Here is a 17,673-nt window from a genome sequence, read left to right on the forward strand (position 1 = left end):
CACACAGTCAAAAGATGGGATATTTAACAAGATGGAAAGTGGAAATCAAAGAGAGAAGATGCAGTTTCTTAGGCAGAAAAGTGACTAGATTTGCAGCAGTAATCTGCAATAAAATAGAATCTCTGCATTTTATATTACTGAATAGCTACTGTGTAATGTAATAACTATACTTGTTGTGTAGAAATGAACTTACAAAGACAATCAGATAATTCACAAAAAAAGTTTTTGAAAGTAAAATATTCCACTCTGAATGTCACCATGAGTCTCTGCATTCACTTCCAATATGATATTAGATCAAACATTGCCAAAGTCAAAATAAAAACCTTAGTTTCCCTGTAGCTTGGAAGTTATTCACAATATTTCCATACTGTCCCAGTTTAAGGCCTTAAAGATCTGGTCACCTTAACAACTTCACAATAAATGCAAGCAATTACATCGTATGTTCCATGAGGCTGGCTAACTCACATAAGAAAGGATGTGTTTCATAGTATTTTGCTTTTACTTTACACTGCCATCGGTGTGATAAAAGAAGAAGAGCACACTGGAGATCTGCGGAGTCCACTAATAACATAAATCAGTAACTCCAAGGCCAAATTATCCACAATAATCTCTCTCTCTCTCTCTCTCTCTCTCCCATAGGTTTTAGAGGATGCCTCATCCTAAGCATTATAAAGCACATGATTCTTAATACCTCAGCTGCATTCCCTTCCAACTGTCTGGGCAATGCTCTGGTGACTTATCTCCTTAATACAGTCTACCCTACGTTTAGCATATCAGCATTCTTAGCTTACAAACAATATAACCATTACATTTTTCATAGGAATGCAACAAAGCAGGAGTTTTTTTTTTTGTCTGCTCAATAAGGTAAAAGTTATGAAGTCTGCTGGTATGAAGGGAAACTGTGACAGGGTAGCCTCACAGCCCAGACTGGTTACTGGCAGGAATTAGACCCAAAGACAGAAAGCTGCAGTTTTAAAGCGTTGTTGCACACTTTATTAAACAAAACAAACACAAAAACAGGAACAAACAAAACACAGCACGGGGCCCAAAATAAAAGGTTCAAACAAAACAGGCTGGGCATTAGCCTTCACTTCACTCCCCCCCCCCCCCCCATGATGAGTTTCATATCAATGTGGTTATACAGGTTGTTCCGCAACAATACCGGTATAAAAATGAAAGTGTGAACAAGACTTTAATTTAGCCTAGAGACAAACTCAGTGATAGCAGAGGTTTAAACGTAATACAAGGCTGTCTTTGCCTGGTATAATCTATGCAAATAAATATAATAGAAAAAATTGGGAATAAAACATTGCCATGACCTAACAAAGAAATATTTTTTTTTGTTTTGCTTTTCCTCCATGTAGGGGTGGGGGAAGCTTGAAAACATGTGGAATTTAACTAAGAACATGCACTGTAAGACACTTAAAGATTATATACCAGATTTAGTACTTTTGGAGTTCCTGCCAACAACACATGTCAGCCATAAGCTTAGAAGCAGTTCCATCTACTTGCAAGTCTTCTTAACATGTAATACATTTGCAGAGTGAAGTAAGCTTAGACATGCTGGCAGTGTTTAAACCAGTCCTTTCCTTCCCAATTCTCAGTGGCACAAAAAGCCTGTTAATGGGAATGTTTTTGTCAAGGATATACAGTCATGGAGCAATGTTTAAAATACCTTTTTTGGCTTTACCTTAGGGACAGTCAAGGCAATCCTTCTGCAAAGTATATTTTAAGTCACCTCAAGTACCGACACAAGTAATACAATGTAATCCTCAACCACTTTCTCATTAAAATGCTTTAAAAAAAAATCTCCAAATCATCATCATAAAACAAAAAGATGCATAACACCATATGCACGTTTCCAGGCTCATCTAAAACCAGCAAAACTGCACACAAAGTTAAACAATATGTTCCTAGCTATACATCTTCAACCAGAAGCACCAAATGTGAAGTCTGAGTAAAGATGTACTGATTCATTAAAAGTTTAAGAAGCTCATTTTAACCCGATTTATAGCATACAGAAAGTGCACATTCTAGCAAAGCACATGACAGGATGATAGCAAGAGTCTGGTAGACAGCAGACCAGCAATGCAGAGATGTCACCACCATTTCTTGCAAATGTCTTTATGATGGCTTTATGTCTATAACCCAATAGCCAGAGAGGTTTTAGTAAGATTAAAATAAAAAGGCAAGGATTTTTAGCCCATCCTGCTAATTAAACATGTCAAAGCTCATAAAGAAGTATGCTGCAGCTTTATTAAGCACTGTGTCACTGAAATCGCCATGTCAGCAATGCATTCAGCAGACTGTCAATAAACATTAGGCAGCACATCAGTAAAGGACAAAATGAATTGTTTTATTAAACATGTTATTACTGGCTTTATAAAACTGATGAGAAAATAATAATGTCAAAAGAAAAATACAGATTTTTTAAAATCATTAATCATGTTTTCGTCTAAAACTTCAACAGTGTTTTTAGGAATGCAAGTTTGATACAGTTCCCAGGAAGAAATACAGAACACTGAAATTATCTTTATACAACCACCAACTTTGTATTACTCTAATCTAGACTATACACTACTGTATTCGAAAGTCAATGAGATAGATTTTGGTTAGCTTTCCTACAAAGAGGTTTGAAGTGGAAGGGCTCAGATGCAGGCACTTAGCACAGTTACACAGAAATCATTCAATAACTCATCTCTGTTCTCCTTCCACTGAACTCCTAGATTAACTTCTTTCAGATAACATATCACTGTGGCAAACTTCACCCAGATCTAACCGGTGCCGCAGACAAAAGTTTTGTCTAGAAATCTCATTTGAAACCACAAAGCACTTTGAAGCAGAGGACAGATACATCTAAAAATGGTTCAGGCAGTACACAATGACATACAGTTGTAAAAGGTCTTTGTATTTCCATGCTGCCCAGGTTGGGTGGGTGGAAATACAAGCAAATCACTTTGAAACAAAGACCATCTGGTAAAAACAAGTGTAATTGCCTCAAGGGCTTCACAGTTGGTACAAAACTGGAAACCGCCACATAAGCTACAAAAAAAAAAATCACATTGCACCAGGTTAACTATTATGTCTTTATATAAATACAGCAGCTTGCCTTCTTCCTTGAGTATTGTGGCATCTGTACAATGCAGATAACCCCTAAGAGCAGAAGGGTTAACGAGAGGGTGCCCAGTGAGCGGGACAAGGCTAAATAACAAGGAAGGGTGATGTCAAAGTTCACGCCACAGAAATAGCAGAACCGACTTTTTCTTTTCCTTGATGGCCAAAAGAAATACGACAGACACTTCCAGAAGGATACCTTTTACTCTTTTTGGTAAAGCTTTACCAAAAGAATATAAGGTTTCTTTAATTGCTTGTGTAACAATACTGTCCTGATACTACTTCTTGTATAATTGACACACACTGCAGGTCAACAGCTGCATTAACATTAGTATATAACACGGGTTAAATATCATCTTTGCGTTGTGCACATTCTAATGTAGTAAGTGGGAGTCTCTCTGGCTGGAGGCCTGAATTAGCTAAAGATCTAGGTATTAGTGAGGCCAAGAAAGGTCAGTGTGACGGTCCCCACTGTGGTGTTTGAACTGGTTGCTGACATCTCTAGACATGTTGTTACTGCCATGTGACCTTGGCCTGCCCAAACAACTCAGCTAATTAAGACCCAATAGGATGAACTTGACTGATGACTTCAGGCAAGGCGACCCCAACCTTCAATACAATACACTCTGAGGCCTGATTAGATGATCAGACCCTGACCAACATGCCGAGGCATGCAAAACCTTTTGTACAATAGCTGAAGGAGGTGGCCTGCTTTCAGTGATGAGGGGGTTTGGATATGTACAGGATCTATAGACTGAATATGAAAAATCTTTGGCAAAGGGTAATCCCCAAATTGATAACCTCCTATCTCAAAGAATCACCTTTTCTGGTTTCCCCAACTCCGTCATCTCCACCCCAGCTGCAGGGGCTGTGTATCACACATGAAGAACTTTTATCTGTCAACACGAACGCATTCATTCGGAAATGACTCAGGACGCGGACACAGATAAATTCATGGGCTACAGTATCAACATACTCTCTCCCCCACCCCCACCGCCCAGTTAAATCTAAGCAGGCAGATTTCTGAGAGTTCTATAAATGACTACATTCTGCATGCATGTGGCACGGTCACTGCCAAGCATTAAGTCCTAATTTATCATAGGGAGAGATTTGGAGCCTTGCATTAATTAGAACACTCTTCAATCACCACGCTCTAGTAACTAGAGCCAGTTGTTTCTTGAATGTTTTTCTGAAAGCGTTACAAGAGAAGAAATGCATTCCTTACCTGACTTATGTCCAGCTAGTGATCCAACATTGCTTTCATCTGCCACTGCAAAAAAAAAAAAGCAAAAGACACCACGCACAGATCAGAGAACTTTCAACTCATGTTACCTTTTAACGACGGATAATTGCAGACACGTGGTAAAACGTGTAACTGTGATCAATGCAAATCAACTGCAAAACCTCTCCCAGCATCTTTCAAGAAGTTATAATGCTCTTAGGGAATCATTTTAGAGTATGTAAGGCTTATATTTCAAGTGCTAAGGTACAGTTTCATACTGTGATAAACATTTAAAAAAATCCTCCAGACACTGGACGTTACTATGCAAATCCACTAGTTTCAGGCATAAACGTACATATACTGCCCATTTTTATCATTTAAAAATGCACTTCTGTATTGAGCTCCTTTTAATGCATATTGTTGTATCTAGCACTATAATATACACAATGAAGTGGCTATCTTGACAGAATAATAATATGAATAAAACAGTATTTTAACAGGCGGAGAAGTAGCTGCCAGAACAGAGTAACACCACCATTTTTTAGAAATTTGAGAAAGAATGTAGAATTATTTTTTATGTGGATCAAGTTCTTCGTCAATTATGTTTTCACATACGGTCACATGTGGGCCATTATGATATTTGTAGAACTTGACCACTTTCCATCTAATCTGCAAAGCCAAGTACAGTAAACTAAATTCATATGATTAAAAGTATAATGATACACTATATCAAGCCACTCCCTGCAGTAAAATTGTAGGTCTCATATTTTGACAGAAATTGAGACCAAAAGCAATGGCAAATGACAGGGTTTAAAGTAAAGGGTACTGATGCTATCTCGGGGGTAACTTTTTAAAGGGTTTTATATTTAGTGTGCCTGTTACACCCAGATTTCACCATAAACCAAACCTTATCTGTTTTTCTGTGTTAAGCTGACAGCAAACACTGTTGTGATCCGAGACATTTTATAGATTGCTTGATTACGCTATCGAGCATTTAGACAAAATCTAAAGACATAACGGGACCTGCTTAACACCACCAAGAACTGCAGCTTGTTTGCCCCTCATTGTAGACTACAAAATACATGGCCACACAAGAGGTCTGTTCTGATAAAACTTGCTGTTAATTAAACCAATAAAAAAAATAATAGGAGTCATAGCACTCTATATGATGCCAAGACTGATTAATATGCATCCATAAGACATTAAGTCAGCTTCTAAGCTGGTTCGTTCCTGCTGGTGCCCAATTTAATGTAATGGTAGCACATGGTTAGAATAGTCAAGTGCTTGTCATTTTTTATTTACTCCCACAAGCTATGCAGGTCTTGACTTAATTTAACTAATTCACCTTAACTGAGATTTACAGGACTGTCTTTTTGTCCAAACAGATTAGTTTTTCCTTTTATAAGGGGGAGAGGTGGATTCATTACAACCCAAGAATGATAGAAGAAGCTGCTTCAGCAGACACTAATCAATACCCTACTCTGTTGTTTGTAAGATACTCAAGTTGTAGCTCTGCCCTAATTGCAACAGAATACATTAGGGCAGTGCCCATTACCTGCCCTTCTCCCACCTCCCCCTTGCATTTCACTTTGAAAGGGGTCCAGGACATGCGTTTGGTTTTGCCTAAAGCACACACATACTTTTTGTGTGCTTCCTAACTTGGCACAGGTGCAAGGACAGTGGGCCAGCTGTTTTGAATTGCATGTACTCAACATTAGGCAGTTGCATAGCTAAGGTTCTTGGATCCACTTGATACTATTGTCCGGTTTGAATATATGAAGAGGGTTTAACAATTAAACCAATTGAGAGAGAATGGTTTTGTTATTTCTGAGTAACTTTGTAATTTTTGAGTCAGGAACATGAGAAAAAACATGCCACAGAAATAGCAGAAGCACAGTTTAAAAAAAGAAAAAAAAACTTGCATGGTTAGAGGAATAATCCAGGTGCTTAAAGTGGGGTTATGTGCAGTAGTGAATAAATAACAACCGGGGATAGGATTTGATACCAAATTTAGATTTTATTTTAGCCAAAATGATGACTGCAGCATTTCAGTCTGGTTTGAAAAACAGAAGGAATCTTAACGCAGATAAGCATTTATAACTGCAACCTTACCATGCATTCTAAAGAACCTGAGTATGCCAACAAAGCTGAGAAGGATTATCATAAGTTATATGGGCAGTGTAGATACTAACGTTTGTATTTGCAGAAGATTTAGAAAAGAAGAATATTCTTCTCCTGTAATGAAACACAATCAGTGCTTTATCAGTTGTTCCGGCTAGTCTATCAGGGTGAAGCAACCCAATATGGAAACCTAATGAACTGTAATTGAAGATCTGCCGCATCCAGTGTTTTAATAAAATGAAATATTCTTCACTCCCTGTCTAATGAAAAAAAAGTTAATAGGGTCATCCTAGGCTAATATCTGGAAATGTGCTGCAGTATTCAGTTTTTATGGTGTGCATTCAATTTTTACACCAATGGAGCCATCGGTCCTATATTAAAAATGGTGTTAAACTACTAGCACTTCACTTGAAAGGAACTTCTCATGCTCCTGGGCACATTGTTGGCCTTGTAAGTAAATCTGAATTTACTGACGTACAACACAAACATTTAAAATATATATCTTCAACACTGATACAAACTAGATTCTGTACACCATATTCCTATCTTCAGCTTCCATTTAGTTGGAGGAAAAGGGGTGTTCATTGTTTTCTTCTGGGGGTGTTCTGATTAGGTGAGTAAAGGTATTGGCTGCAATTTTCTCAATAACATACACTATTTACATTAGGGCTACTCTAATTTACTTGAATAGCATTTTTACCAGACTGCTTTTCCATGCAAATTATTTTTTAGCAGAGATAATTAGAAAGGTTTTTTGGCAGAGAAACCAACGATTCTCTTGATCCCTTAAAAAAAACAATCTTGGCTTATTTTGTTAACAGAATAAATGAATAATAAAAAAAAATCTTTCCAATTGGTTGTTAAAATGCCATCATGTATTTCAAAATTGTTGTTTTTCTACTTTGGTTCTGTTCAAACACAAATTAAGGGAACTTTATTTGATTTAATTTATTTCAGTGTACAGTCTAAATGTATTGTATTGTGCCTAAGTGCTACATTGATCTGTATTTATAAGGTGCACTTAAGTCCGTCCACTGCCATTTAATACAAAAAAGAGATTTCTTGTTCTATCTATCAAAGTAGTTGCTTTTTAATTTTATCTGGAAATGACAGGGAAGAAAATATCAGATACTGGGAAGGGTGGAAGTGGGTTTAACTGTGCTGAGAATAAAACATGAGACTATAGTACTGGGTAAAATGAGGTCTAGAGAAATCTGAAATTCTTTCCATCAATCAACAATTTTTTTTTTTCAGAAGACACAAGGTTTTTAACTCCTTATCAATCTATTAAAAAGGGAATTCCACAATCATGTAATGTGAAGTTAGAAGAAAATGGAATGAGGCGATTCAGAATTTCTCTTGTGGAATTAAAAAAAAAAAAAAAAATACTAAAACAGTTCTATCAATTAACAGATGGATGTTCCTGCAAAGGGATTAGTTGTTATAATGTTATATCTCTAATGACTGTTCCACCAGGACCTCAATTAAGGTTTATCTTTAAACAATAACCACTAATCAGTACTACAAAACATACCTTATTGTAAATAATGCAAGGGATCCCATCAAGGCTGTCTTGTGTATAATGGCAGGCTATATACTGGGACTTGCATATCATGGAATGTATTGTATTGTGACTTCAGTGAAAAGCTACAACTGGACTTACCAAGATCCATGCTTTTGGAAGTCTTCAGTTTGCTATATTCTGGCTGCTGCTGCTGCGAGGGATCCAGGCCTGGATGAGGTTTTTTCAAATGCGCCGTCACACCGGGCTCCAAGCTATGAAAAATATAGCAGGAAATAAGTAGGCATCAGTACAAAACCAAAAAGCAATTAAAGAATAAAATGAAATGCGATATGTGATGTTTCTCCCCACTACCACACGTCTTTAATCCGCTTTCTCGTTTCTGTTGATTCAGATTAAAACACTCGTCTCAGCTGCAATTTCTTTTCCTCAAGCATCTTTTTAGTGACATTCTTCTTCTTTTTAGCCTAGACCAAACACTGGGGTTTTCTGATGTGTTTGACCCAATCTGCCAGACAACCAAACCATTCTGATACTTGACTTAAATAGTACTGTAGTCTATCTATGTAGTATTCATGTATGTGGTTCCATGGAAAAACAGGATTGCTCATGTGTTTCTGAGACACAGACTGGTGAAAACAGTCTTTGTTTACACTACTATCCCACAGAACAGCCTGCTTGTACTAAAAGTAACTGTTCTTGCACTTCCATTTGCTATATAGATCTGAATCGTTTTCATTTTTTAAATTGATATCTGGTTCTAAACTAGGTCAAAGAAAGTTTAATTTCACTGTTTCTGTTTCACTTTCTTTGGGTCATTTCACCATCGCAGTGTTTTAGGGTGTCAAAGCAAGTCAATCATTAGGGTTAGCAGCTGGTTAGTATTGACAGGAAATAAGATATTGAAAGGGTGTGGGCAATTTTACTCTCCAGGTAAAATGACTACAAAAAAGGTTTGCAAACAAAGCTTTTTGTAAACCTTGTGTAGTAGCAGTTGTCATTTTTAAAATGTAGTTTTCCAAACTGCACATTTGAGACCTAACAGCAAATTAAAGTGCATGATAGCTAATATAATTATTTTGTTGGCTATTACCACTTTAAAAGCATTCTATTAGTCCTTGTCAGCAGATAATGCTTAAAGATAGCTATTTTTCATGCAGTTATTAATGCAATTTCGAACTTAATAACATCTTAATATCTTAATGGTACAGACATGCTAGCCCTAGACTGCAGGCCTACTCATTGACGTAAACAAATTAGAAGGGAAATGTGATTTGGCTTGACTCGCTAATTTAACCAACAAAGTACAATTAACAGAAAACATGTACAACTCAACCCAATTAGAAAAGATTTGCTGGATCCTTGAATTGGACACTTCATATATTACACACATGGACTGTCGGCTATAAATAGGACATTTGTTTTTCTGGGAATACAGTACTGGTCAAAATTTGTTTTTGGAAGACAAATGTTTTACACCTAGTTTTGACAGTTAAAAGATAAGTGGGTGGAGCGGCATGATAATTCATTTGCCTGGGTTCACTGAAATCAGTTTGGTGGTCTCAACTTAACCCTGTGGACATTGGTTTACATCACAAAACCACTTCAAAAGTCATCACAATTGAGTCTAAACAAGAAGCAGCAGCATACTTTAGTTAAGATAACTGATATTTGATATCAGAGAGAACGTGTAGCAGTGCATTAAGCTGAAGCAGCAGGGTTCCGTGTTACCTCCTGTGGTGTTCTGGTCTTAGAGGAGTTGTTTGCATTAGCAGCTCATCGTTAGGGTGGGGTGGAAGCGGTGGGGGTAGCAGGTCATCATCCTCCTCGCCATATTGTTCCTCCTCGTCGTCTTCATGTCTCCCATTCGTCATTGGCTTATTCACTGAAGGTTATAAGAAGAAACACTGTCACTCCTTATACTGTTGTGTAACACCAACACTCCACACATGAGTTCAAGGCAACCAATGTGCTGCTATGAGTTTCTTAAATCAGATGGCTTTAAAACCTTTTGGCTGTCTTCACTCAGTAGGTCAAGGATATGAAACCAGGGTCACCGGCTGCTCACTCGAGATACAGTTTTTATCAGTACTTGAACACTAAAAACCCAGCTTTTCTCAAGCCTGAAGGATATATGACTATCACCTTGATGATCATCTTTTTTGTTTGTGCTTTAGAACGGTCAATATGTTTACTTGATGGAGGGCGAGGGCTCTTAATGCTTCTAACAATTTCAAAACCTTGACGTAAGAACATTTATGTCACTGTTAGGATGTCTTTAGATAAAAAGCAGCACTATAGGGGAACAGCACGTAGTTAAGGGCGAGACTGGATCAGTAATGTGTTTTTAATCTAAGAAGCTAGCATCACGTACAGAACAGGTCCTAAATGCAACAGTATTTTTATTATTAAACATATGCAGATGCTGCAGATGCAGTAGTGTTACTGCAGATGCAGTAGTGTTAACTGTTTTGGCCTCCTAGCTACAACAATGTGTAAAATGGCACCTCATTCTTTTGACATGTGTCATATTAAGTTGCTGTCAACATTTGCAAATTCAAGATAAATTGCAAAATAAGGGGATTGACAAGAAACACTTGTGATATGTAGCACACATTTTTTTGTGCTGGCCTTTGCACAACACTTTGGTTTGCAAAGACAGCAGATGTGATAGGCTTTGATGGTGAGCTGACAGAAAGCGCTTGATTGGCAGGTGCTTCCATATCCACGACTGACACTGATAATTCAAACTTCAAACTTCCCTGAAGGAATTAGGATTGATAATATACCCCTTCAGTTTTATCCTTTTCTCAGTCTGGATCACTCTTTAAAAATATATATATATATATATGACATTCCATATTGGCTTCAGAGATTATAGATCAGAGATTATGGCTTTAATCTGGATAATAATACATCAGAAAATCACTAATATCATGTAATCGTCTGTTTTTAGCAAAGTGCGTTGCCCTAACATGATTAAATATGTGTTCTAAAACAGTTTTCAAATTTGTGAAATCCTCTTGAATGTTCCAACGTTTCTACAATGTCGTGTTCATGCAGCCAGAGGTTACTTCAAGCACTAAAACACTGTTTGATCTTTTAGTCAGTTGTAAACTCAGACACAACCCTCAGAGGTGGTGGATACATGGAATGTCTACCACATAGTAGTATATATTTAGCAGACGCCTTTATCCAAGGCGACTTACAGAGACTAGGGTGTGTGAACTATGCATCAGCTGCAGAGTCACTTACAACTACGTCTCATCCGAAAGACGGAGCACAAGGAGGTTAAGTGACTTGCTCAGGGTCACACAATGAGTCAGTGGCTGAGGTAGGATTTGAACCGGGGACCTCCTGGTTACAAGCCCATTTCTTTAACCACACAGCCTATAACATTTTTTTCAAGCCTTCAAACCAACATTCGTGTACTTAGGAATGTTCCTAATTAAGTGTAAAGTAACACTTTACAGTACACATTTTCATACTAAAGGTTCTTCAAAATGATATGCCCCACCTGCACTTGGCTCTTGAAAGATCTCCATGAGATATATTGCTGGATTGAATACATGTTTAACGATGTCTCCTTGAAATTTGAATCAATAATACATTACCTTTTCCTCTTATTACATCTTACATAAGTAGCCTCGGCATATCTGGATCACTACATTTATCATGATACATATCGAACCACGAATACCATGATGTGTAATGTATTTTTACAAATCTAGTTCCTCTTTATTTTGAATTGGACTGCTCAAGTTAATTAATACTAACTTTAGTAAAGGCACCTGGTCTCAGACAACAATTTAAATACAGTAACTTCGGGTGGATTTATCAAGATCTTGTCCCTAAAATACAATTTGCACCATTAATGTTATTGTTGCAAAACTAGTAAGAAACACCTTCGCTGTACCTTTTACTAGTTTGGTAGCATTAAGTCAGATTTTTTCTTTTCACAAAAAATATTGCAAATTGCCTTATGGCATTAAGACCCTGATAAAACAGATTATTGTATCAAGGAATTCTCTACTGTGTTGTATTTTTTTTTTTCTAAATATGTTTTCTTGGAGTATGCATTTTATTTAGTATTATTATTATTATTAGTTTATTTAGCAGACGCCTTTATCCAAGGCGACTTACAGAGACTAGGGTGTGTGAACTATGCATCAGCTGCAGAGTCACTTACAACTACGTCTCACCTGAAAGACGGAGCACAAGGAGGTTAAGTGACTTGCTCAGGGTCACACAGTGAGTCAGTGGCTGAGGTGGGATTTGAACCGGGGACCTCCTGGTTACAAGCCCTTTTCTTTAACCACTGGACCACACAGCCTCCTACCTTTAGTAATTTATTATGTTAAAGTTTTATCATAAAGCTGTGGATTTATTCCAACATGCTGACAGTTTAAGGTCTGCATGCATCCAAATCAGATCACGCAGGGCAGCATGAATGTCAGTTTGCTGGTGGAGGAAGAACTGCTAAAAACCTGCTTATTTTGCAGAATGCTGTTTCTGAGGCTTTAGTTGTCTCTTAATTACAATAAGTAGATATATCATGACATTGTATTGGGTTCATAGTCAGCCGTCCTACAGCCACAAATCTGAATGCTGCAGCGCTGCCTACACATCACCTAAAGGAGTCATTTCAAAGTAAATTCAATAGCTGTGCTGAGATTACCATGTATCACTTAGGTATTACTGACTTTTGTATTACTGTAACAAGAGATTTTTTTTAAGCCATGAATATAAATGAGACTCAAAGGAAAGGTATACATCGTGGAAAAAATATATAAGAAGATCACTTAAATCACAAATCCTTACTTACCAACTATCCTTTCGTATATATTGTTAGTCACCATAGTTGGTTGGAGAGGGTCGTAGGGCTTATTAGTTGATTGCCAACCTTGATGGCTGTCAACAGCTCGGCTCTGAAGTGTTCCAGAATCATAATGCTCCTGTAATAGAAAGAAAATATTTTTGTGAATAATAATAATAATAATAATAATAATAATAATAATAATAATAATAATAATAAATACAAAGAATAGTCCTGATAAACAACCCTAACCTTTAAAAGGAAGTCAATTTTCAGTACAGCTGATTTGGCTACATTTAGATACCATAGCCAATTTCTTTCACACACACACACAAGTATAATCTTAAAACACAAGGAAGTAAACGTCATAGGTTATACTTATATTTCTTGATGTATGGAATCCAAAGGTAACAAAGTATATCAAAGTATAACAATCACACATCTCTACTGATTTCTGATTTAATGTGTTATATAACTGTCAGATGAAACCCTTTTACAGATACTGTATAATACAATACTTTATCACACCTAACATAAATACATCTATGGCAAGAGGGGCTGCATTTTAACAAGAAAAAATCTGACACACATTCTTAAAAAAAAAATGACACTTCTAGCTAACATCATGAAAAGTAACTCCTGACTCCACAAGCATCCACTCTCTTTAAGAAAGACATGATAGGAGGTCCGAGAACAAAACAAGTCAGTTTTGGAAAGACAAGACCTCAATTGCAATAGATGGCTCAGTTGGCAGGCATGTGCTTCCATATCGAAAACCTCACAAATGACTGATGTTTCACAAAAACAATACTGCAGTCTTCCAACCCAAACTTCACTAAAGGAATTAAACATGGCAATTAAGGAATGGCCATATATTTCTTCCAGAATATAGCTCGTTTAGTTAGTGCTTTACTGACTGCAAATGGTGGTCCTAAACCCTATTAACAGTGTTATGTATATCATGTAATCTTGGCGTGAGGTACATAGGATGATACTTGTGTTCATACATCTTTCAGAAAACTATGTCTGACTATGTCCCCCCCCCCCCTCCCCCCCTCATCACCACCAATCTTCAAATAGTTTGAAGGCATGAATGCTTGTGAAAATCCTCATGTAAAGTTCAGATTTGAAAGTCAAATTTGAACATGCAGGCATTGTGTTAATTACCTAAATGTCAATGTCATGTATAGGTTTGTGTGAGCATGACTGTACAACAAGAACCTTTATTACTTGTTCCCCTACCATTGCAACCTGTTTTTAAATGAATGTGTGCTGTATGCATAAACAAAAATCAAACCGACATATGAAGCACCAGAATGTTTTTTTTTTTTCTTTATGAGACTGACCTTTTTTAAATAAAAGCCTTGAATAATAAGTTTGAATCATTGCATGGCAATGCATGACTGGAAAAAATATCACCCAGTTTCTACAACTCTGATTTATACACACAGATACATGTAGAAAACACGGTGGTAATCATGATGGTCCATATATTCAGGATGTATCACCTTTGAAAGGAAGAGGATAATAAAACAGCTTCCCACGCAGTACCTGGTGGAAATCCATCCTGTGTATCTCTGTGATCACATTGTTCAACAGCTTGCTTACTTCCTGCCTTCAGTGTTTGGGTTATTGTGTGCACTGACTGTTGTCTCTCGGTGTCACAGTGCACTGCAACCATCTTCCTTATTAGTCCCTAGGTCCTTCTGACCATAGACTTGTCAACAGTGGTAGTCCACAAATAAATGTGACAAAGTGGTCCTTGATTTCACAGTTACAGGGATACCAACTGGTCGGACACCCTTTGCACAGTTACCTTAGATCTTATATACTGTATTTAGATTTTCATATAAGTTGATCACATGACATGGTCCAGCTTCTTTAACTAATAATAAAGTCGCCAACCCAGCATGTGAGCATGTTAGTGGGAATACAAGTGTGAGTGGTGAGAGTATATTTTGGAGAGAGGGTGGTCAGTTCAGTGGCTGTGAATAGGAATGAAATGGAAGAAAAATAAAAAAGCAAAGTTACCAAATTCAGACAGTGACTGAAAGTAAATGAGATTAAAGGGGGATCAATGAGCGTTCTTGGGCCAATTCTTCCATTTAAATATTATCTGCCTCCAGTACTCCAAGGCAGAAGCAAAGCTTGCGATTTTAGAGATCTAGGTATGAGTCAGAATGTGAGAGTACAAAAGAAAAAGAGCAAAGGGCAGGAGAGCTAGTTAAAGTGTTTTATATTGTAGCCAAGTCAATCCCTAATAATGCTATTAGGGAGAATCTTCAATTTGAGCTGTGCGCTGTATGTTTGTGCCTGTATGCTAGTGGATGGCTGTATGTATTACCTTGCAAATCTTAATTTAATTTTAGGAAAAACTGTTCAATGCAGAACAGTCAGTTTTCTTTTGATGATATTGGAGAAGCGTACTATTAATAGACCTTCTTCTGACCACTACATGAAATTCTGTTTGATCTTCCCCTACATCATTCCTCCAGTTGCTTGCCAGTAATGAGACAGGAGACAATACTGCACAACATTTATAATGCTATATTTGTGATTAATGAATACATTATCAATACCAAATGACTGCCTTTCCTGGTGACGCTATTGAATTACTGAGCGATTGATAGTCGCCTTACCACATTTTTTTTTATCAGGAAACAATGGCCATTATTCATCCAGTTGCTAATAATATATATATACAGTACTGTGCAAAAGTTTTAGGCAGGTGTGAAAAAATGCTGTAAAGTAAGAATGCTTTCAAAAATAGACATGTTAATAGTTTACATTTATCAATTAACAAAATGCAAAGTGAGTGAACAGAAAAAAAATCTACATCAAATCAATATTTGGTGTGACCACTCTTTGCCTTCAAAACAGCATCAATTCTTCTAGGTACACTTGCACACAGTTTTTGAAGGAACTCGGCAGGTAGGTTGGCCCAAATATCTTGGAGAACTAACCACAGTTCTTCTGTGGATTTAGGCAGCCTCAGTTGCTTCTCTCTCTTCATGTAATCCCAGACAGACTCGACGATGTTGAGATCAGGGCTCTGTGGGGGCCATACCATCACTTCCAGGACTCCTTGTTCTTCTTTACGCTGAAGATAGTTCTTAATGACTTTCGCTGTATGTTTGGGGTCGTTGTCATGCTGCAGAATAAATTTGGGGCCAATCAGATGCCTCCCTGATGGTATTGCATGATGGATAAGTATCTGCCTGTACTTCTCAGCATTGAGGAGACCATTAATTCTGACCAAATCCCCAACTCCATTTGCAGAAATGCAGCCCCAAACTTGCAAGGAACCTCTACCATGCTTCACTGTTGCCTGCAGACACTCATTCGTGTACCGCTCTCCAGCCCTTCGGCGAACAAACTGCCTTCTGCTACAGCCAAATATTTCAAATTTTGACTCATCAGTCCAGAGCACCTGCTGCCATTTTTCTGCACCCCAGTTCCTGTGTTTTCGTGCATAGTTGAGTCGCTTGGCCTTGTTTCCACGTCGGAGGTATGGCTTTTTGGCCGCAAGTCTTCCATGAAGGCCACTTCTGACCAGACTTCTCCGGACAGTAGATGGGTGTACCAGGGTCCCACTGTTTTCTGCCAATTCTGAGCTGATGGCACTGCTGGACATCTTCCGATTGTGAAGGGAAGTAAGCATGATGTGTCTTTCATCTGTTGCAGTAAGTTTCCTTGGCCGACCACTGCGTCTATGGTCCTGAACGTTGCCCGTTTCTTTGTGCTTCTTCAAAAGAGCTTGGACAGCACATCTGGAAACCCCTGTCTGCCTTGAAATTTATGCCTGGGAGAGACCTTGCTGATGCAGTATAACTACCTTGTGTTTTGTTGCTGTGCTCAGTCTTGCCATGGTGTATGACTTTTGACAGTAAACTGTCTTCAGCAACCTCACATTTGTGCAAGTGTACCTAGAAGAATTGATGCTGTTTTGAAGGCAAAGGGTGGTCACACCAAATATGGATTTGATTTAGATTTTTCTTCTGTTCACTCACTTTGCATTTAGTTAATTGATAAATATAATCTATTAACATGTCTATTTTTGAAAGCATTCTTACTTTACAGCATTTTTTCACACCTGCCTAAAACTTTTGCACAGTACTGTATATATAGATATATATATATATATATATATATATATATATATATATATATATATATATACAGTATATATTATAGATAGATAGATAGATAGATAGATAGATAGATAGATAGATAGATAGATAGATACAGGCAGACAGACAGACAGACACTATACAACTGTCTGCTATTCCCATTATGCTAACTGTTCTGGAGATCCCTCAACAGGGACTGAGTCCCTGCAGCTGGGGAGACCAGGCTTTTCTCAAGCTTGATTTCATTATCTTCCAAGCTGCTATAATCCGATTCTGCCAAGGTATATAGATGGTTGCTTAAAAGCTATGGTGAAAGAGATGTGATTAGACCTTGAGATACCGTATTAACATTTTCCTCCAGACCCCAGCAGGGAGAGAGGAACTGGTACATGTGGGGCACTGATTTGCTAAGAGCTTTAACATCTGTGCTTTTAAGGCTAGAGATTATTTCTGTTTCCTTTTACTATTGTTTAACAGCCTTTTTTCCTTCTCGTTTTTTATTTTTAACAAAATGACATTTAAATCGAGTTATGTAGAAAATAGGTTACTACAGCCTATACTATTATGTTTATCTAAGAAACATATTTCAGATCATTAGCAATATCAGGCAACATTGTTAGCCTATCTGTCTGGATCATTGCAGAATTACTACTTTAAAACATGGCCCCAGCTTTACCCCAGATAATTATTTGTCGTTTACAGAGGCTATAAAAATAAATCAAAATCAATGATCGACCATCTAATGTGA

At 37.5% G+C, this 17,673-nt stretch overlaps 1 protein-coding gene across 1 annotated transcript in view; it reads right to left on the bottom strand.

Annotated features, from left to right (window-relative positions):
* LOC117426954 (partitioning defective 3 homolog B) overlaps positions 1-17,673 on the bottom strand; it is a 242,904-nt gene that overhangs the window by 92,072 nt on the left and 133,159 nt on the right. The window contains exons 13-16 of the mRNA XM_034045222.3: positions 12,805-12,934; positions 9,711-9,864; positions 8,121-8,233; positions 4,340-4,384 (exon numbers count right to left, since the gene is read on the bottom strand). Of these exons, the coding sequence (XP_033901113.3) occupies positions 4,340-4,384; positions 8,121-8,233; positions 9,711-9,864; positions 12,805-12,934 (442 nt within the window). The remainder of the gene's footprint in view (positions 1-4,339; positions 4,385-8,120; positions 8,234-9,710; positions 9,865-12,804; positions 12,935-17,673) is intronic.

The sequence above is a fragment of the Acipenser ruthenus genome, chromosome 11, assembly GCF_902713425.1.
Source record: "Acipenser ruthenus chromosome 11, fAciRut3.2 maternal haplotype, whole genome shotgun sequence".
Lineage (NCBI taxonomy): Eukaryota > Metazoa > Chordata > Actinopteri > Acipenseriformes > Acipenseridae > Acipenser > Acipenser ruthenus.